This window comes from Lepisosteus platostomus, chromosome 26 (assembly GCF_059453375.1).
Source record: "Lepisosteus platostomus isolate fLepPlt1 chromosome 26, fLepPlt1.hap1, whole genome shotgun sequence".
Classification (NCBI taxonomy): domain Eukaryota; kingdom Metazoa; phylum Chordata; class Actinopteri; order Semionotiformes; family Lepisosteidae; genus Lepisosteus; species Lepisosteus platostomus.
This window is the reverse complement of record NC_142636.1, coordinates 14,950,866-14,970,759: the sequence shown is the minus strand read 5'-3', so window position 1 is coordinate 14,970,759 and position 19,894 is coordinate 14,950,866. Positions and strand designations below refer to the sequence as shown.

The window sequence follows — 19,894 nt, the reverse complement described above, 5'->3', positions numbered from 1 at the left end:
CCTGCTGGTTTTCTGCAAAGATAATGGATCCCAGGATCTCATCCTGCTGTTTCTTCAAATACGTTAAGGTCCCGGGTTCAAGCTGGCTGGACTACGTGTTCTTCACTCCCATGTACCCTTTGTGTAAAGATCCCATCCAGCTGTTTCTTGAAGCCAGCCAGGCTATTGGCTTCAACAGCATTGGTGGGCAGCTTGTTCCACCCTCCCACCCCCCTTACTGTAAAGAAGTGGCTCCTGTTCTTGGTTTTAAATGCACTTCCCTGTCGATTCTACTTGTGTGCTCTGCTGGGTGTTTCACTGTTCATTCTGAAGAAACCAGCTAGTTTGATTTTGGCAGTGCCCTTGAGAATGTTGACCTATATCTCTTAGAATTATACACGACTGGGTTAAACACTCAGTGTCCTTTGGTCTAGACTGAACAGGTTTAGCTCCTTTAACTCGTCCGTATACAATACCAGGAATTATTCTTGTCCCTCTTCTCTGAATTCTAAGGCTGCAAAATCATTTTGCGGTGTGTTGACCAAAACTGCCTACAGCAGCCTAGAACAAGTCTTCCTTATGTGTTGGAGATCTTGAGCATAAGCTTCCCTGGACATAAAATCCACACCGTTTTCCATCAGCCCAAGAGCTCACCTTGTTTTATTTCATCTCCACATTGTTGTTCACGTCAGAGAAGCAGAAACTCAGAAATCATATTAAATACAAATGTAATCAAGGGCTGTATGAATCATAGGTACACAAATGAGTATGACATGGTCCTCTGCACCCTGACTCTGTGCTCGTGTGCGAGTCTCAGGACAGTGGTGTGCCAGAAGAGGGACAGTTCACTATAACAATCACACAATCACGGAGGCATGTTTCATACTGTTATTCCACAGATACTGAACTCCACTTGAAATGCGAACGCAGTTGGCTTTACTGCACTCAATGGGTGGTATTTAAATTATTCACATTCACATGGCTCTGGGGTCCCCATGAGAGTCCCCCCAAACTTTCTCTGAAAACACCAGAATCATCCGCCTGTCTTGTGGTTCCAGATGGCCCCTGGGCTCCGAGCCTTAACACACCCCACTGTCCTCCTCTCCCCAGTGGGACAGTCCATTAACACACCCCACAGTCCTCCTCTCCCCAGTGGGACAGTCCATTAACACACCCCACTGTCCCTCGCTCCCCAGTGGGACAGTCCATTAACACACCCCACTGTCCCTCTCTCCCCAGTGGGACAGTCCATTAACACACCCCACTGTCCCTCTCTCCCCAGTGGGACAGTCCATTAACACACCCCACTGTCCTCCTCTCCCCAGTGGGACAGTCCATTAACACACCCCACTGTCCTCTTCTCCCCAGTGGGACAGCCAGTCCACTGCGACCATCTGGTTCCCACCCATCAGCCTCCAAAAGACAAATGGAGCCCGTTTCCACGGTGACCGCCTCCATTGCCGGGACACCAGTCGTCGGGGGCGAGGAAGTCTAGGACAGCAGCCGGCTGTACTCCGAGAGCGCGGAGGACTTCTTCACCCCATCCCAGATCCGAGCGGCGTAGTGGAACCTGCCGGGACACCAGGCACAGCATCACATGACAGTTCAGAGCCCTTATTTCCACACCTGTCTCTTCAGCATGCACAGCTGGCATGGACAGAGCCAGGGTATGGACTCTGCAAATTCCTATCAACCCATCCTGTATCGGAAAGGTACTAATTCACAGGAATGGTCACGACCACCTGGAGCACATCCCAGCATCACAGGGCTCAAGGCAGGATCGCACCCTGGATGAGACACTCTAGTCCCAGCCTTGAGCATACACAAATACAATATAGAGGCACTAATTAGTGCCATTTCTTTTCCAAGAGCCTGCTCAGGCAGATCACCTGATGGCATCACTAAAGCATTCAACCCGGCACATTCTTTGCTTTTCTACCAGTAGACAAGACTCTTTCTTTTTGGCCCATTTTCACAACAGGGGACTGACTTCCTCAGCTCTTTCCTGAGAGCTGTTGATGATCTAGGAAACACCAGACAGTCCCACACGACAAAGACCCGAGAGCTCAGAGCTGCAGCCTGAGCGCAGCCCTGCTCACACGCCCCCTCCCGTGGCGGCAAGGGGAACTGCAATGTCACCTGAATGAAAGTGTGGTTGTGAGGTGCAGACTGCTGCTGTGGGTATCTCAACACGCCTGAACAGACGTGGGGTCACAGCCAGGGCGACTGCTAATCTCCCAGCCTGGGGGAGGGCTTGTGACCTGGATGGGGGTTACAGTAGGATGTAACTCGCGGGAGCAGAATCAGGGCGAGGATGAGGAGGGGGCGAGCTCACCAGTTCTTCTCCGTGAGGATGGTGTGGGACAGCTGGCATCGCGGCATGGCCAGGACCTGGCTCCGCAGCTTGGCGACCAGCGAGGAGAAGCTGGGGTGCCCCCTGTACCCCGGCAGCAGGGAGAACAGGGGCGCAGTGCCGGAGCCTGGAGACACACACGGGCACAAGGGAGCAGCAGCGGTGTTTATCCGTTTGCATGTTTATTGAAGACCCAGCCGGTCTGGAAAGAGTCCGAGATCCCGGCCCCCCGGCCTCCCGCCCCCCCACACCGGTCCTCACCCGCCCTCGTCAGCGCGTCCTCCCCCTCGCTGTCCAGCACGGGCAGCAGGAAGAGGTTGACCTCCGTGTCCAGGTACGGTCTCTCCAGGCCAGGGAAGATATTGCAGTCCAGCATGGACAGGGTGCCTGGGGGGGCAGGGGTAGGGTTAGTTAGCGGCGCTTAACTCGGGGAATGAAACTCTACTGCGCTTCCTAAAAGAGGTGTTCAGATCCGGTGTGTGAAGAGCCTACTGTTACAGCTACTGCAGTTTTATAAAATAATACAATCAAGTTTATATAGCAGCTCAGATTTACACCCAACATGAAATCTTACAGACAGCTTGTGCAACACTCTCAATTATAAACACCTTCAACTCACAAAGAAAAAGGACTAAAAGTGCTTAGAATTTGTCCACGGCGACATCTCACAAGAGTAGTTTTCCTCTGTTTTTCATTGCTTCTAGTTTACAAACTGTAACAGACGGAATGCAGTTAATTAACTGCATCATTATGAAGGTAACTGTGGAACCGAAAGACTTTCTGGCCCCTGTTTCAGTGGCGTGACGGCGTCTCTGACAGAGCTGTCAGATGTGTCAGTCTGCCTGCAGAGGCAGACACTTAAAACCATAAAACCCATATCATTTTTTTCCTACTACGAGTTCCTCAGCAGCCCCAGCAAAGAAACACATGAAGCTCTGGGATAAATTGAAATGAACCCAGAAACTCACAAACTCGAGGTTCACAACCCAGGTCCAGGACAGACTCCGAAGTGCTTGCAGGCTTCTAGGTATCTTTAAGGTAGCAACACTAGAAGAGCTTGGAAAAGGTGGTATACCTGTCCAATGATGCCAATAACGACCTGATTTAGGGTGGTAAGCGTTGGGCTTGAGTTGGAACCCTGCAGACACACCAGTGCTCCAGGACTGGAGTTGGACAACCCTGTCACCGATGGCAGCAACATTACATAGAATTGGGCAGCACACACCACAGGCCGCCTAAGGCTAAAAGCACACTGTCTGCTGCTCTTTGACACACACGTCTCCTGGCCACACTCCGCCACTTCCTCCACCTGACAGGCTGACCTTTGAACTTCAGGTGAGAGTGCATCATCAGCCTGTCGATCACCATGTGCATCTTCTTCAGGTTCCGGGGGCAGAACTCGTCCCGCTTGGCCTTGTTCTGCAAGAACACTGCGGCGCAGGGGACGGGGGAGAGGCCACAATCAACAAACTGAATAAAACATCCAGTCCTGCGCGGCTCGGCGAAGCAACGGTCAGGGTACCGGACTCGCCACTGGAAGCACACAGGTTCGAATCCCAGACTGCAAACCCCCGAAAGGTACTGCAGTCAGACTGCTCTACCGCTCTGGACTGACAAGTCACTCAAACAGCCTGAAGCCCGAACAGCCCCAGGAGCTCGAGCAGACTGCTGGAGGAGTGGCTTGCTGGACAGGGCACACGATTCACAGATCTAGGAAGTGCTGACCATCGAAATGACCGAATCTCAGAGCTGACCGAACGCCCACATCCACACGGAGAGTAAACAGGCAGAAACCCAGCACAAACAGAACTAATACCCCCCCCCCCCCCCGGCCCCCTCCCGCCTCTTCTAACGCTGCTGGTCAGTCTGGGGGGACCAGAGCTCTGGCCTCGGCCCCGCGGGCCCTCACCCAGGTGGGGGTAGTACTCGCTGCCCTCCTCGGAGCCCGGGGGGCCGCTGGAGTCGTGGCTGGCGGACGGGGTGGACGGCTTCAGCATCTCGGCGGTCTGGAGGAACCTGCGGGCACGGGACGTCCCAGACCGGTCAAGCTCTGTTACGGCCATTAGCAGCGTCGGCACAGCGAGCGGCTCTCCGAGGCCGGCGGGCAGCGCACCTGTACAGGCTGAGGTCGGTGAACCAGTCCTGAACCACGACCACCACGTGGCACACCGTGTAGAGGAAGGCGGCGATCTGCAGGGACTGGGAGGGACAGGGAGAGAGAGAGAGAGAATGGGTCTTGGACAGGAAACACAATAACACAGCCAACGCGATCAAAACAGTCCCCCTACCGAAGAGTAACATCTCCGCCCGTCGCAGCCTCCAGAGTGCACACCTTCCCCACCTCGTACCATGTGATGGGGGAAGGACACACCTGCCCAGCCTCGCACCATGTGACAGGGTGGAAGGAAGGACACGCCTCATCCGACGACGGGCGACGAGGACACACCTGCATTTCCACGTATGTGTGCGGCAGGTTGTACTCGGGGGGCAGCTTGCGGTCGTTGTTGATGAGGTGGTCCAGGACCGAGGGGCTCAGGATGGGCTGCGGGAGAACAGAACAGCAGGCCGTCAGAACCAGAACCAGTGTCCACACTGAAGCCACCGAAGGCAAACCGAGAACACAGGGTGCTTTTCTGAGCAACTATCAAACAGGATACAGATGAGAGGAGCCTTTCGGTCCATTTTCCCTGTCTTCTGTTATTACAGTACGTCACTGAAGACAAACAGAAGAGATTTACAGCCTTGCTCCTGGAAGACAATTAGAAAGGAGGACAGCTAGTCCAGTGGTTCAGGTCCAGTCCTGTTACACCAGGAGGACAGCTGGTCCAGTGGTTCAGGTCCAGTCCTGTTACACCAGGAGGACAGCTGGTCCAGTGGTTCAGGTCCAGTCCTGTTACACCAGGAGGACAGCTGGTCCAGTGGTTCAGGTCCGGTCCTGTTACACCGGGAGGACAGCTGGCGGTCTGACCTGCGTGTCGAGGAAGATGACTCTCTCCTGGGTGATGAAGAAGTCGATGCCGCAGGTCTGGTTTCCCGCTCGCTCCTTGATCTCCTGGCTCTGCGCCCGGAACACGTAGGCCCTGCGGGACAGACAGAGCTGAGTGTCCGGCTGGGACAACGGGAAACCTCATCGCAGGACCTGCTCCCGCACCACAGCCACCCCCGGGGATCAGGGTCAGCAGGGCGCAAGTCCCGCTCAGCCCAGGTGGGCTCGGTGGGAAATCCACATCCCCGTTTTAATGCCGGATCCCCGAGAGCTGGTTTCAAAGGCATGAAGGAGGCTCCCCTCCGCTCCCAGGACAGGAGACCCTCCGGATCCGAGTCCGAAAGGCTTCTGTTCCCGGTTTCCACGAGTGACAGTGGAAACGGCCGCAGCGGGAAGGGGCGGGCTCGGGCCCAGCCCCTCGGATCGCGGGCGGCGGCTCACCTGGGGTCCTCCTCCGGCGCGCTGGCGGACAGCAGCGACATCACGGTGGACTTGCCCGTGCCCTGCAGCCCGATGACGCCCACCACCAGCATGTCCGTCTGGTCCCGCAGGTACTGCAACCCAGACAGCGGCGGTCAGTCGGGACCGCCCGCCGGCGCCCGGGGCAGAACACGCCACGGCACCCGCAGCGGCGCCGGCGCGCGGGCAGAGCCAGCTCCCCGAGCGGGACAGACACAGGGTCCCGCCCCTCAGTGGTCACGGCACTCATCGTTTTCAACCAGCCAAGCAACAGCTTTATCCAGCCGGAGCCTATCCCAGCAAGCACTGCAATGTGGGCACAACAGCGGGGACACAGTGGACAGGGCGCCAGTCCATCAGAGGGCACACACAGACACAAACACACTCTCATACCAGGGCCAAGTGTCCCAGAACCACCAGTATATCTCTACACTGTGGGAGCAAACCAGACCACCTGTAAGAAACCCAGACAAACATAGGGAGAACATACAAACTCCACACGGACAGCAACCCAGGATTTGAACCCAGGGCCTCAGTGCAGAGAGGAAGCAAAGTTTACCACTGCGCCACCATACTGCCATTAATGACGATTCATTAATGATTAATAACGGCTAAATACTGGGAGTGGCTTGGATTAACGACGGAGCACTGTCCACCATGCTGGTGAAGAAAAGACCGCGATCGGCGCCCTCACGGACCTCCATGGCGCTGTCACACCAGTTCATCTGGTCGTCCACCAGCTTCAGGCTGTGCTTCATCTTCTCCGGGGGGAGGAGCTTTGCCTGGCCAATCACGGCTGCAGGGAGAAGACACCAGCCAATGGGGATTGAGAGGGGAGGAGCCAGCGCAGCATGGCCGCGGGAGAGAGGATGGGGAGGACGGGGGGCTTCTGCACAGGGTGAGGAGGGGGGGGCGAGCCGAGCGAGGTGGCGAGGGGGGGGCACTCACGGTCCACAGAGCTGCTGGGCGCGGCCGAGCCCATGCCCCGGTTCTGGATCTGGTAGACCGGCTGCGTGGGGCGCTGGCCCTCCTTCTCCGCCTTGGGCCCGGAGCCCGCGGCCGGGGGGGCGCCGGCGCTGGCGCCGTCAGGGGGCGGCCCCGCCTTCCCCTCCTCCCGGGCCTTGATCAGGACGATGGGCTTCTCCAGGGGGGGGCCGCCGGCCGCGGCAGAGCTCTGGCTGGGCTTGGACTGGAGCTGGAGCAGGAGGACAAGGGCGTGAGCTCCCGAGATCCGATTCTGCCGACTGGGAATGGGCCAGCCGAACGGACTGCACACAGAACTCACCCTCTCCCCGGGGGGCTTGGCCAGGATAATGGGGGTCTTCTGCAGCACCAGGCCTGGGGGCTCCTCGCTCTCGTCCTGCAAGAGCAACACGAGAAGGGGTGGGTCCCACACTGCCAACACCCCCTGCCCCCCCAATAAGAGCGCCCGGTTCAGCAGAGCCGGGATTCAAAACGTTGAAGTCCCAAGTTCTCAGACTGGTTATTAAGCCTCCAAAACAAAATAAATTGACGGTATCGCACAATTTCACAAATTCCGCGTTAAGCACAGCATCGTGAACTGTGGGAAAGTACCGGATAGTCGCCATGTTATTGAGAGTTTGCACGAACTGTGACGTCAAGCGGCCCCTCCTGCTCACTAGTCACCGTGATGGACAAGCGGATGTCCAGGCTGCGCACAGACATTTCTCTGCAGGAATGATCTGCACGCAGAGTAAACAAGTAGACTGCATCTGGCAAAACCATCTCAAACCATCTCAGGGCGATTTTCTTATCGGATGAGGAGATGTATTCACAGGCCTGCTTCTTTACAGGGTAACTGCGCTGCTGCACCTCACCTGAAGTTTTGTCGTCTCGCTCTGAATCGCAGAACGTGGCGCTGCACAGACCTGGAAATTGTGTCCGTTTTGTGATGTGAACTGGAGGTTTTACACGTCACTGTGAACGTTTCAGTTTCACCGCGGTTTGAAACGCACTCATCCGCGCCGATCCCCTCTGACCCCGAGATATCAAAACAGCGTTGCAGCCCCCCTGCGGCCAGGTCACTCACCCTTCGCTCTCGGGGCATATACTCTCTCTCACGCCCCGGCCCGGACAGGTTCTGACCCGGCATCCCGGGCTCCCGGTCCCGTCGGCGCCTCCTCCTGCGCCCCGGCCCGTACATCCCGGGCTGGCTGTGTCCCGACTCCGACATGGCGGTCGGTATCCGCGCAGAGCACAGCGAACACGGATCAGGACCGCGAGGGAGGAGAGGGTGACTGAAGGAGGGACGGGGGCAGAGGGAACAGAGGGAGGAGGAGATTTTTAAATGCAGCCCTTCGCTAAGCTTTGCATCCATCGGTCCAACATCTCCTAATTCAGGGTTGCAGGAGAGCCCGAGTCTATCCCGGCAGGCAACGGGCACAAGGCAGGGCACACCCTGGCCAGGACACCAGTCCATCACAGGACACACGCACCCTGGCCAGGACACCAGTCCATCACAGGGCACACGCACCCTGGCCAGGACACCAGTCCATCACAGGGCACACGCACCCTGGCCAGGACACCAGTCCATCACAGGGCACACGCACCCTGGCCAGGACACCAGTCCATCACAGGGCACACGCACCCTGGCCAGGACACCAGTCCATCACAGGGCACACGCACCCTGGCCAGGACACCAGTCCATCACAGGGCACACGCACCCTGGCCAGGACACCAGTCCATCACAGGGCACACGCACCCTGGCCAGGACACCAGTCACAGACTCTCTCACACCAGGGCCAGTTTTCCCAGAAGCCAACTAACCCACCAGCATGTCTTTGGACTGAGGGAGGAAACTGGGGTACCCAGAGGAAACCCCTGTGAACATGGGGAGAACATGCACTCCACACAGACAGCACCCCAGGTCTGGAAGTGAACCCAGGGAGGCATAACAACGCTACCCAACCACAGCACTGCCAGCTCCTGCTTCCATCAACTGAAAGGGAAAAGTAAGCATAGCAGGGCAAACCTAGCAAGAAAAATTTTATTTGTGCTGCCATAATCTGAAACAAGGAGCTTTGTGTTTTGTAGGTGTGCTGCATTTGGAAGAGTTGAGTTCTGTCCTGTGACTCATGCATAAATCACCCAGAAACCACATCCCCAGCAAAGCGGCTACACAGCCTTGTAACAGGCGGCATTTCAACAACATTCCTGTAAATATCTGTGCAATGAACAGGATACAATCCACTGCTGGGAAGACATTCCCGGTAAGGGCACGGTAACGAATCGCCCAGCCCAAAAGCAACAAGTCGGCAGTTCAGTACAGTCCCACCCAAACTGATCTTGAAACGATTTTACAGGTGGGACTTAAATAAATAAATAGACATTGCGTGGCAGCTGCAGTGCCTGTTACTAATCTGAAAGAATAGCACAACTGTTACTTCAGGTATTTAAAGGTGGGACAATTTGAAAACGCGCCGTACTTGTTCATCCGGTACCTTAGTATACCTTGCTTACCTCAGTATCTGGGACTTCAAATTGTTTAATGGCTGATGAAAATATAAACTGCTCAGAGATATGAGCCCGTCCAGATTTAGAGCCGTTCTAATGCCATAGAAACACGTTCAGAAAACTCGGCTTCAACGTCAGTATTTCACTACAGGAATTCAATTTAAAAAAAAGCAAGGCGCCTGATTTAACTGTCCCCTCTCGGAAAACCGTCCTTCGAGATGAAATCAACGTTGCTGCTTTTAAATAAAAACTCACCTCTAATTTCTCCCACAGAGCGACACCCGAGCAAAACCAGTAGAGACGCCCGGTCCGTCCTTATTCGACACCCGCCGGAAACACTCGCGTGAATTTAGGTTCCGGAAGCGGACAAAGCGAACGTTATTTTCCCAGGCAAGACCTTGAAAATGTACAATTGGCAGCGTTATTGATCTCAAACGCAAACCCTTAACGCTAAAAGCTATAAATGTATAAATAATGTAATGTCATACCTCAATTATTTAAATGACCGGGCTGTAATACATACAATTTCAAAAGTAATATTTATGTCGAATTCTTTATTATCACCTTGACATACAAAATATATTATGAATAAAGAGTTCAAGAACAGAACACCAAACTCCCACCCAGGACTTGAAACTCTTTTGAATTGCATCCGTGGAAGAGAACATTATTACTTGTTGAACGTTTTTATCCGAAGCTACTTACGTCAAAGGCCATTTACAGAGCTGGGTAGTTTTACTAGACTACAGAAGCCCCTCGTGTGGGATCGGAACCCACAGCCTGTCAGGAATGTGCCAGAACCCTGGGCACTGCTGTCTACGCGCCCCACATCACGCCCTGCCGCACCCCGACCACCTGAATAAACTCCATCTTGTTGATAACGTGTAGCTGACATTAAATACACCCACACCACATCGAGTTTTAGGGGAAAATATGATCATAGTTCTTATAAATAGCCTCTTAAGAGTGTATGGTCCTCCTCTGTGTTCAGTGCTCCCTTTAGCCACAGCAGCAGAAATAGCGTTAACAGCTGACAAAACTTTTTTTTTTTTTAAACGTGGGTGCTGTTTTGAGGCCACAGCGCCGAGGGATGGAGGAGCGGGGGCTTGTGGGAGATGTAGTTCCTGCCCGGCCTTCGCCGCCCCTCCGCGAGCGTACTGAATTCCGGGAAGTGAGCGGCTTTCAGACCCGAGCCAGGGAGCGCACCGCCGGAGCCCGGGCGCTCTGCTTTTGTGCCAGCGAGATCCGGACACGCGTGGCCGTGGCGAGCCGTGGAACGCGAACTGGAACTCGAGAGGGGGACCCGAGAAACCGCGAGTACGGCCGGCGCTGCCTGCATGCGCTTTTTATACCCAGGTATGGAGGGGTCACCACTGAGCCCCTCGCTACTTTGTTTTGAGCCCCGCGGTGTCGATACGATTTTGAATTTCAGATTTTATTTCAGGCTGTTGGCTGCTGGGGACGCCTTTTTTTTTTCTACCGAAGTTGCGTGGGACGTTTTCTTGAGTGGAAACATTTCGCTGATATAAGCGAATAATATTTATAGGTGTAGACGCGTTTGCTTGTTCGTCGTGTTGCATGGTTGTTGTTTTAGTTGTTGTTGTTTTTAATTTTAAAACTTCTTTTTTTTTTAACGGGATCTGTTGAGATCCAGTCGCTTTTGCTCATGGCGTGAAAAAGCTGCCTTTATTTTCTGCACGGCGCGGAACCTCTCTCCGGAGAAGGGGGCGCGGGATGGGTTTTTCTGAGGGACCGCTAAAGAAACTGTTCGAAGAAAGTGGGAAAAGTCGAACCGCGGGAGCTTTTTTGAGAGTCTCTTTTTAAAAAAAATAATAATTTAAGTTGAGCTCTAAGCGACTCTAAGTGAGTTTTGCTTTCAGTTTCTCAAATGATCAGCGCGAATCGACCCCAGAGTTGTGCGGGGAAGTGGATCAAATACGTAAAGATTAAATACGCATCGCGTAGTACTGCCTTTCTGTTGTGCAGAACCAGGCACTGCAGTTATACGATGGGCTGCTCGTATCTTAAAACCTGCGGCTGATTTAAAGAATCGCGGAGAACCCGCTGGTGGACAAGAGCTGTGCCAGTTTGGTCATTATCACACCGCGCTGGACAGTGAGGTTTGTTCATTATCGCACCGCACTGGCCAGTGAGGTTTGGTCATTATCGCACCGCGCTGGACAGTGAGGTTTGGTCATTATCGCACCGCACTGGCCAGTGAGGTTTGGTCATTATCGCACCGCACTGGCCAGTGAGGTTTGGTCATTATCGCACCGCGCTGGACAGTGAGGTTTGGTCATTATCGCACCGCACTGGCCAGTGAGGTTTGGTCATTATCGCACCGCGCTGGACAGTGAGGTTTGGTCATTATCGCACCGCGCTGGCCAGTGAGGTTTGGTCATTATCGCACCGCGCTGGACAGTGAGGTTTGGTCATCAACACACCACGCTGGACAGCGAAGTTTGGTCATTAAACTAGCATACAGGGCAGTGGAATGTGGTCATTATCGCACCGCGCTGGACAGGGCAGTTTGGCATTTGGCACATCATTGACATCCATCCATTTCCTAATTGCTGAGCCCAGTTCAGGGTCGTGGGGCAGCAGGCAACAGGAACAAGGCAGGACACGCCCTGGACAGGACGCTAGTGTATCACAGGACACACACACTCACACCTGGGCCAAGTTTCCCAGAAGACAGTTAACCCACCAGCATGTCTCTGGGCTGTGGGAGGAAACCCAAGTGAACCTGGAGAAAACATGCAGACTCCACACAGACAGCACCCCAGGCACTGACCCCTGGAGCCCAGCGCTGTGTAGTAGCCGCAGCGCCACAACTCTGGCCATCACTGACCCGCGCGACTGGTAACGTCATCGCCCCCCGCCGTATCCGGACACGGGACTGAGTGAAGCCGATGGATGGTGCAGGGCTTGTCCGAGCGGTTTTCAGGCAGGGGTCGAAGGTCGCGGAAGCAGGGCGCACCCCCCCCTGACGCCTCCTTCCTTTCAGGTGCCCGTGCCGGAGCAGAGGTCCCAGTCCGCTGCCGATTCCCAGAGTCCTGCCGGGGCAGGCATGCTGGGGCTGGGAGACGCGGTCACCTGCTGCGCCCCGCACTGCCCCAACTCCGCCCGCCCCCCGGGGGGCGCCCCCGACCCCCTCCTGCACCCCTTCCCCCCGCGGGGCTCCCGGCTGTTCCAGCTGTGGGAGGGCATGGTGGGGCGCGCCCCCCTGCCCCCGCAGCCCCGGCTCTGCTCCCTGCACTTCACGCCGGACCAGTGGGAGGCGCGCCGCCGCGACGCCGGCCTGGGCCCCGCGAGGAGGAGGCTGAAGAAGAGCGCGCTGCCCTCCCGCTTCTTCGACAGCGACGGCGAGGAGTACGAGATGGTAACCGCGCCGCGCCGGGTCGCTCGGGGGCCGATGGGTGGGCGGGCCGGTCGAGCGATTGATGTGTTGGCAGGGTGACTTGATGGGCTGATCTACTGATAGACTGATGTACTGGTGGGCCGATGGGGAAATAGATTGACGGATGGATGAGCTGGTTGGCGGCTCCACAAGCCTGCTCTGGCAGGTCCTCAGCATCCCAGTTAAACAATCAGCCTCTCCAGTTAGGCTGTGTTAGTGACATCTCGATCCAGCAGAACTAGACCGAGCACTGTTAGGTACGTTCCCAATGGAGCAGACACGCAGAGAATGCATGGATTTTTCCTTTCGCCTCGCTCCTCCCTGCTTCCTCCCAGGCCCCGGCCGGGAAGCGCTCGTGTCCGCGGCCGACGGTCAGCGATCAGCGCTCTGTCCCTCTCGTCCTCTGCAGGTGCCGATCACCGTCCCGGACAGCCCGGAAGAGGACAGCACCAGGGCCGCTGGGCTGGACGATTCTCCAGTGAGTCGCGCTCGGGCTGTTTACTGTGCTGTTGGAAAGGTCGTGGCTGGGCTTCTCAAGTGTTCCTACAGCCATTCTCCTCCCTTACAAAAAATATACACGTGGTGTAGCGTGGTAAAAACACAGTGAGATCAGGGTGAAAACATAGTACAGAGCAGTAAAGCCCAGTGAATTCAGGGTAAAAACACAGTACAGTGCAGTAAAGCCCAGTGAGATCAGGGTAAAAACACAGTACAGAGCAGTAAATCCCAGTGAGATCAGGGTGAAAGCACAGTCACAGTGCAGTAAATCCCAGTGAGATCAGGGTGAAAGCACAGTACAGTGCAGTAAATCCCAGTGAGATCAGGGTGAAAGCACAGTCACAGTGCAGTAAATCCCAGTGAGATCAGGGTGAAAGCACAGTACAATGCCATAATGGGAAGTTATGGTAAGAGCCCATTAATACTGACTGAATATGAGAACCCACAGCAGAGCAGAGTAAAGGTAAAAAGGAAAAATGAGTAAAAAATTAAACTTCTAGTATATGTTCATCACCCATGCATGTGAATTTTGGACCAAGGCGGTGAGCTTGGTTTCTTACCAGCATCACAAAAACCCTCAACTCTCCCGACTCATGGAAATCATTTCCTTGTTCCGCGCAGGCAGATTGTGAGCCAGCTGCACCGCAAGGCTCGGGGGTCCTGGCTCCAGCTGACGATGGGGACCCCCGGACCGGGCTGGCCAGCCAGAGCGCCCCGGGCCGGAGCGTGCCGGGAGACGACACGCACCACGAGCCGTCATCCCCACAGGGCTCGGGGCTCCTCGCCGCCGACGACGGCGACATCTGGAGCGAGCTGGACGAGCTCCTCAGTCCCCAGAGCCAGATGCTTGCCGACGGCGAAGATTCCCGCGCTCTGGATCCGGAGTCCTGGCCCAGCAAGTCCTTGTCTCCCTGGCTCCTGGCTCCCGCCGACGACATCTGGACCGAGCTGGACGAGCTCTTCAGCCGCCAGAGCCAGATGTTTGCGGAGGACGAGGACTCCGGCACCACCGACCCAGAGGTCGGGCCCGGCGAGAGTTCGTCCGTGCGCCCCGACTGCGAGCCGGCCTCGCCGCGAGGCTCGGGGGTCCTCTCTGCCGCCCGCGCCGACGAGCCCCGGCTGGGGCCGGACCCCCCCTCCGCTCCGCAGGGCCAGGCCGGCGCCGAAGACAGGAAGCACTGCGCTGCCCGCCCTGCGGATCCAGAGGAGCGGCCCGGGGAGACATCGCTTGCGCACCCAGATTGCGAGCCGGACTCCGGGGTCCGCCAGCCTGCGTCCGACGGCGAGGACGTCAAGATGAGTCCGGACCAGACGAGTCCGGACCGCACCACCGCCGCGGGCACGGAGCACTACACATCGACAGACAGCCCCCCGGGGGCACCGGACAGCGGAGGGCCGCGGGGGGGCCGCGCGCCGGCCAAGGACAGGGCTCGGAAGACAAGCAGACTCCGGTGTCACTTCTGCGGGGCCACGTTCCCCAGGGCCCACCACCTGGGGTCCCACCTGCGGGCCCACCGCGCCCTCCCGCTCCGCTGCGGGCTCTGCGGGCTCCAGGCCCCGAGCTACTGGAAGCTCAACCTGCACTTGGAGCAGCACGGAGAGGGGCCAGGGGCCGAGGCTGAGGTGACGTCGTCGGCGAGGCCCGCCGCGCCGGCCCGCTCTCCCGCCGGCTCCCCGCGCTCCCGGAGCCGGAGCCCCGCGGAGGGCATCCCGCAGCGCGCGTCCGCGGACAGCTCCACAGAGCCGGCCCGGGCCAGGAGCAGGGGGGCGCCCAGGGGCCTGGCGGGCAGTCTCGCGGGGAAGAAGGGCGCCCACGGGTGTCACTTCTGCGGAGCCACCTTCTCCAAGGCCGAGAACCTGGGCTCGCACCTGCGGGCCCACCGCGCCCTCCCGCTCCGCTGCGAGCACTGCGGGCTCCGGGCCCCCAGCCTCTGGAAGCTCAACCAGCACCTGCAGGGGCCCCAGACAGGAGGGCCCCCCCCCAGCGGGGGCCGGCGGGCCGCCTGCAGCGCCGGGGCGGAGGCCCAGCCCTGGGCGGCGCCCGAGCGGCGCGCGTCGGCGGGGGAGCGCGGGGCGAGCGGAGATCTGCCCGGGAATTCGGCTCCGAGGAAGGCGGGGTGCAGGTGTCACTTCTGCGGAGCCGTCTTCAGCAGAGCCGAGAACCTGGGCTCCCACCTGCGGGCCCACCGCGCCCTCCCGCTCGGGTGCGAGCTCTGCGGGCTCCGGGCCCCCAGCCTCTGGAAGCTCAACCAGCACCTGCTGACCCACGGGGCGGACGAGCCCTCGCCCGCTGGGGCTGGGACCGGCACGCCCCAGGCGGGGCGCCCCTCGGGGCCCCAGAGGCAGACGGGCGCCGCGCCCCGCGGGCTTGCCGGCCGCCCCCCGGAGGAAGCGGATTCCAGCACGAGGGCTCCGGGCCTCGCCAACGGAGGACCGGCCCGGAAGAGGGCCAGCGCCAGGTGTAACTTCTGCGGCGCGGGCCACTCCAGCCCGCTGGGCCTGAGGGCGCACCTGCAGGTGCATCGCGCCCTGCCGCTGCTCTGCCGGCGCTGCGGGTTCGAGGCCGGGGACCACTGGGGTCTCAACCGCCACCTGAGGAGGCACCGGAAGGGGGAGTCTCTCCCCAGCGGCGGCGCCGACTCCACGGGCCCGCGGGCCCGGCCCCCCGAGGCGGCGCTGTCCTGTCCGGACTGCGGCAGGGCGTTCCGGACCCCCTTCTGGCTCGCCATGCACTCGCAGGCCCACCTGCCCAGCTGGCAGGAAGCGCAGAAGAGGGCGCTGATCCGGAGGAAGGCTGCGTCCGGCGGGGGCTCGCCCATCCTGCTGGGGAGCTTCTCCGTCCTCAACCGGGTCCCTCTCTTCCGCTCGGGCGCCCCAGAGTCCCAAGAGCGGGGCCCCCTGTCCTTCCCGCCCGACCCCCCCCCCCCGCAGCCCCGCCATCCTGAGAATGAGCTCGGACAGCCAGGTGGGAGGACCGAAGCCCCAGCTGCCCCGACTCCACCGGAGACCCCTGAGCCGGACGGGTTTTCCACCCACGATCCACGGAGCTCCACAGAAACATCCAGACCCCCTCCCCGGGAGTCCTCTCCGCCCCAGGACCCGGAGGCACAAGCCCCAGGAAAGATCCTCCTGCTGGATCCCGGCTTCCTCGGGAGACCGGACCAGCCGGCCCCGGGGGGCCACGCCTTCGTCAAGCAGGCCTACCTGTCGGAGCGCGAGCGGGCTTCGGCGGCGCCTCTGACCCCCCTGGGAGACTCCGGCACGGATGACCCTCCGGACCGCAGCGGGCCCCGGGAGCCGGCGGGCTCATCCGGCCGGGCTGCGCCCCGGGCCCCAGCGCGGCGCCCCTGCCCGGACTGCGGCGCCCTCTTCACCGTGCCCTGCTCCCTGGCGCTGCACTGGCGCCGGCGGCCGCGGCGGCCCCGGCGCCACGCCTGCTGGTGCGGCCTGTCCTGCCCCGGCCTGCTCCGGCTGCTCCGGCACCAGCTGGCGCACGTCCGGGACGCCAACTACATCTGCTGCGGCTGCGGCCAGGCGGTGCGGGGCGGCGCCCGGCTGGTCAGGCACTGGCGCAGGCACGGCCCCCCGGGGGCGCCCCTGACCTGCGTGTGCGGGGTCGCCTTCAAGAGGATCTCCAGCTTCGTGTGGCACCTGCTGAGAAACGCGGGAGGGTCCCCCGGCGGCCCCGGTCAGGGCACCCCTTTTCTAGCCAACCAGCGCTGACCGCTAGAGACACCCCAGCTAGAAAACGGATTGAATTCAGACACACTTTAATGACCTTTGCGTATCGCATTTTGCAAATGTTTTCCTGCGATATACCATGGTAAAAGCAATAAAGTACAGTACAGAGCAATAAAGCCCAGTGAGATCGGGGTAAAAGCACAGTACAGTGCAGTAAAGCCCAGTGAGATCAGGGTGAAAACACAGTACGGTGCAGTAAATCATAGTGAGATCAGGGTAAAAGCACAGTATGGTGCCGTAAAGCCCAGTGAGATCGGGGTAAAAGCACAGTACAGAGGCAGTATAGCCCAGTGAGATCAGGGTAGAAGCACAGTACAGTGCAGTGAAATCCAGTGAGATCAGGGTAGAAGCAAGGTATGCTGCAGTAAAGTCCAATGAGACCAGGGTAAAGGCACAGAGAAATTTGGTTAATTAAAGCATGATATAAATGTGGGGAATTTATGACCATGTAAATGCGTTATGCTTTCATGGTGAAACTGTGTTGTAAATTGCAGAATTACCATGATTACTTTTCACATGGTTATTTCTGCACTAATAAGTATACATGTTTTAGATACTTATTGTATATGATGTATATTCGACCTGCTATACTATATGACTGTATTAGCTATACAGTGTCTGTATTGTGATCTGTTACTGAGCAGATGGATACAGGAGTGCTGGCTTTAACACAGAGCACAGGCAGTGACTCTTCATGTTGCAGCCCTGTGTTGTCCGACTCTTGTGAAGGTCTCACGACTGGCCTGGTGTAGTCGCAGGTTGAGCTCTGAGGTTCCAGGTTTGAGGCCTGGGTCACCTCGCTGTCCGTCTGTGACCCGGTGTCCCCAAGCGGCAACACCCCTCCAGCCGAGTGAAGGGTGGGGTGAGTTGGGGACCCCCTGTGGGCTCTCGGGGTCAGGTCTGGAGCTGAGCAGGCTATTCTGGAAACAGGGGCGAAGATGGCAAAATAACACGGGTTCGCAAATCAGTTGAGCTCAAGCCCATGCAGTAGAAGGGACATGCATTGTATCTCAGCCATGTCCTGATAGCTTGGATTTTCCCAGTTCTGCTCCATGGAAACTCTGTGCCAACTAAACCATGTTTGTTTGGTTCATTAAGCTCTTTAACTGAACCATGTTTTTGTAGTTTTAAAGTCGGTTCAGATCTTCAGCAGCAGAGTGAGGTTAGGAATTGGCTTGAACCCTGTGCCAGGGGCTGAATACCAGCTGTCTTCTCCATATGCTTCAGGGACTTGGCTGAATGTCACATTCCAACACAGAGAAAACCTGCGTGTTGAACGGGGTGGGTCTCACTGATGAAAATAAAAGCTGTTTAGGAAACTATAGGGGAGCAACGATTTTAAACCAAGACAGAACTAAGTTCTGCTCATTCTATTTCTTGGAAATGACACACAGAAAAGAGTCCTGAGTGCAGGAACCAGCTAAAAACAGTTGGTTTGGTTAAGGGTTCTAATCGATGAAGTGTTGGACTGAAGACACAGGGGCACTTCAGGAGCAGGACTGGGAAACTTGATTTGTAGAATTGCTGGGATGCTGCGCAGGACGCCGCGGTCAGGTTCTCTAACAGCCCGTAGCGCAGAGGTAGTAGCTCAGAAAGAGCTGCGCTCCAGACGGCGCTGCGCCGGAAATGGATCCGCGGAGGAGAGCAGGAGGATGTGGTCATGTTGGGGCAGAATTAAAGTGGAACATCTGAATCTTAAAAATAGGAAATAGGAAATATAGGAAATAGAAAATAGATTTTTTTTTTGTACATATTGCAGAAATGTTTTTTTTTTAAATTGAGACAAATGTCTACAGAGGGGTGCAGGGGTCAGCATTGCTGCCTTGCAGCGCTGGGGCCCTGGGTTCAATCCCTGTCTGTGTGGAGTCTGCATGTTCTCCCCACGTTCTCGTGGGTCTCCTCCAGGTGCTCCAGTTTCCTCCCACAGTCCAGAGACATGCTGCTGGTTTTAATTGGCCTGGGTGTCTGTGTGTGCCCAGTGATGGACTGGCGTCCCCATCCAGGGTGTACCCCAACTTGCGCCTTTTGCTTCACAGCTTCCCTGCGCCCCTGTACTGGATAAGCGGATCCAGGAAAATGGATGGGGGTTCAGACAGATTGATTCCTTTATTTATTTAATTCCTTAATTCCTCTGTTTGTCAATGCATTTGTCTCTAGGTCACTTTAAACAACTCTTCTTACCAGCGATGATAAGCATAAATAGACAAAAACAAACACAGTGTAACCAAGAGTATTATTCACTAATTTATAAGTGTGAGTTATTACTAATCGCATATTGATGGTTAATATGTCCCAGTGTGTCACTCTCCTCCCCTTCCTTGGACACTCATCACTGCCAGCGGGATGTTCTATGAAAGATTGGATTTATGATGAAGAGTGAGACTTCTTGTGTTGAACAAGGTTTTATTGTTGATTAAAATAAAGGGTTCAGGCCAGTCAACAGGTATTCCTTCTGTTCTTGCTGACTCTAAGGATAACTTGTGTTCTATATTTGTTTCTGTCTTGGATAAAAGCACCGTTGAAACCTCTGTTGTTTTTAAGACCAAGCAGAACTCGCACTGGATATTGGGATATATGATCATTAATTCACTCTGTTACACAGAGACAAAAAAAAAAAAGATTACTGAAGAAACGGCACTATGTCTGTATGGGTAGTATCTCTACACATATCTGCTGTACATTTAGATATAAGTTATATGTATTATTTTGTTCACTGAAGTAAAACTTCCCTCAAAAACCTTTTAATTTGTCCAGTCCTGGTCCTGGAGAGACTGGTCAGTGTGTCTGCAGGGCTGTCCAGTCCTGGTCCTGGAGGGCTGGACCTAGAGGTGACTCGAAATACTGTTGCTAAGAATACTGTCCTGCATCCTTGGTTGTTTTTTTTGGGAGGATTCAGATCCTCATTCCGGTAGGAACCTCCCTCAGCAGCACGGTCTTGTGGCAGGAGCTGGGGGCTGGATGCCGTCTCCGAGTCCAGCGCTCCAGTGCTCCCAGTCTGCAGGAA

The 19,894-nt window shown here is 56.8% G+C and overlaps 2 protein-coding genes across 6 annotated transcripts; one reads left to right on the top strand and one right to left on the bottom strand.

Moving 5' to 3' along the window:
- Positions 1 to 609: 609 nt before the first annotated feature.
- On the bottom strand, positions 610 to 10,076 carry smg9 (SMG9 nonsense mediated mRNA decay factor). Of its 2 annotated transcripts, XM_088621264.1 has the most exons (15): positions 9,957 to 10,076; positions 9,507 to 9,648; positions 7,828 to 8,035; positions 7,063 to 7,137; positions 6,726 to 6,972; positions 6,476 to 6,573; positions 5,760 to 5,872; positions 5,301 to 5,412; positions 4,779 to 4,874; positions 4,446 to 4,531; positions 4,242 to 4,348; positions 3,655 to 3,762; positions 2,594 to 2,719; positions 2,315 to 2,459; positions 610 to 1,549 (listed from the first exon to the last, which is right to left on the bottom strand). In XM_088621264.1, the coding sequence occupies exons 3-15, from the start codon at positions 7,969 to 7,971 to the stop codon at positions 1,471 to 1,473; spliced, it is 1,536 nt and encodes a 511-aa protein (XP_088477390.1). In that variant the 5' UTR covers positions 7,972 to 8,035; positions 9,507 to 9,648; positions 9,957 to 10,076; the 3' UTR covers positions 610 to 1,470. The 2 variants fall into 2 exon arrangements, with proteins under 2 accessions (XP_088477390.1, XP_088477391.1); XM_088621265.1 differs by lacking the exons at positions 9,507 to 9,648; positions 9,957 to 10,076 and adding an exon at positions 9,258 to 9,456.
- A 70-nt stretch (positions 10,077 to 10,146) lies between these two features.
- On the top strand, positions 10,147 to 19,330 carry LOC148640362 (uncharacterized). Of its 4 annotated transcripts, none has more exons than XM_088621198.1 (4): positions 10,147 to 10,568; positions 12,259 to 12,633; positions 13,061 to 13,129; positions 13,771 to 19,330. In XM_088621198.1, the coding sequence occupies exons 2-4, from the start codon at positions 12,322 to 12,324 to the stop codon at positions 16,870 to 16,872; spliced, it is 3,483 nt and encodes a 1,160-aa protein (XP_088477324.1). In that variant the 5' UTR covers positions 10,147 to 10,568; positions 12,259 to 12,321; the 3' UTR covers positions 16,873 to 19,330. The 4 variants fall into 4 exon arrangements, with proteins under 4 accessions (XP_088477324.1, XP_088477322.1, XP_088477323.1 ...); XM_088621196.1 differs by having other exon boundaries at positions 10,147 to 10,607; positions 12,259 to 12,623; XM_088621197.1 differs by having other exon boundaries at positions 10,147 to 10,607.
- Positions 19,331 to 19,894: the final 564 nt, after the last annotated feature.

Excerpts from the sequence above, each read along its gene's own strand:
- smg9 (XM_088621264.1), bottom strand. The coding sequence starts at position 7,971 with ATGTCGGAGTCGGGACACAGCCAGCCCGGGATGTACGGGCCGGGGCGC. Across the intron at positions 2,720-3,654 it reads CTCTCACCTGAAGTTCAAAG|GCACCCTGTCCATGCTGGAC; the intron begins GTCAGCCTGTCA and ends CTGCCCCCCCAG. Across the intron at positions 1,550-2,314 it reads ATCCTCACGGAGAAGAACTG|GTTCCACTACGCCGCTCGGA; the intron begins GTGAGCTCGCCC and ends GTGTCCCGGCAG.
- LOC148640362 (XM_088621196.1), top strand. Across the intron at positions 12,624-13,060 it reads TTCGACAGCGACGGCGAGGA|GTGCCGATCACCGTCCCGGA; the intron begins GTACGAGATGGT and ends CGTCCTCTGCAG. Across the intron at positions 13,130-13,770 it reads CTGGGCTGGACGATTCTCCA|GCAGATTGTGAGCCAGCTGC; the intron begins GTGAGTCGCGCT and ends TGTTCCGCGCAG.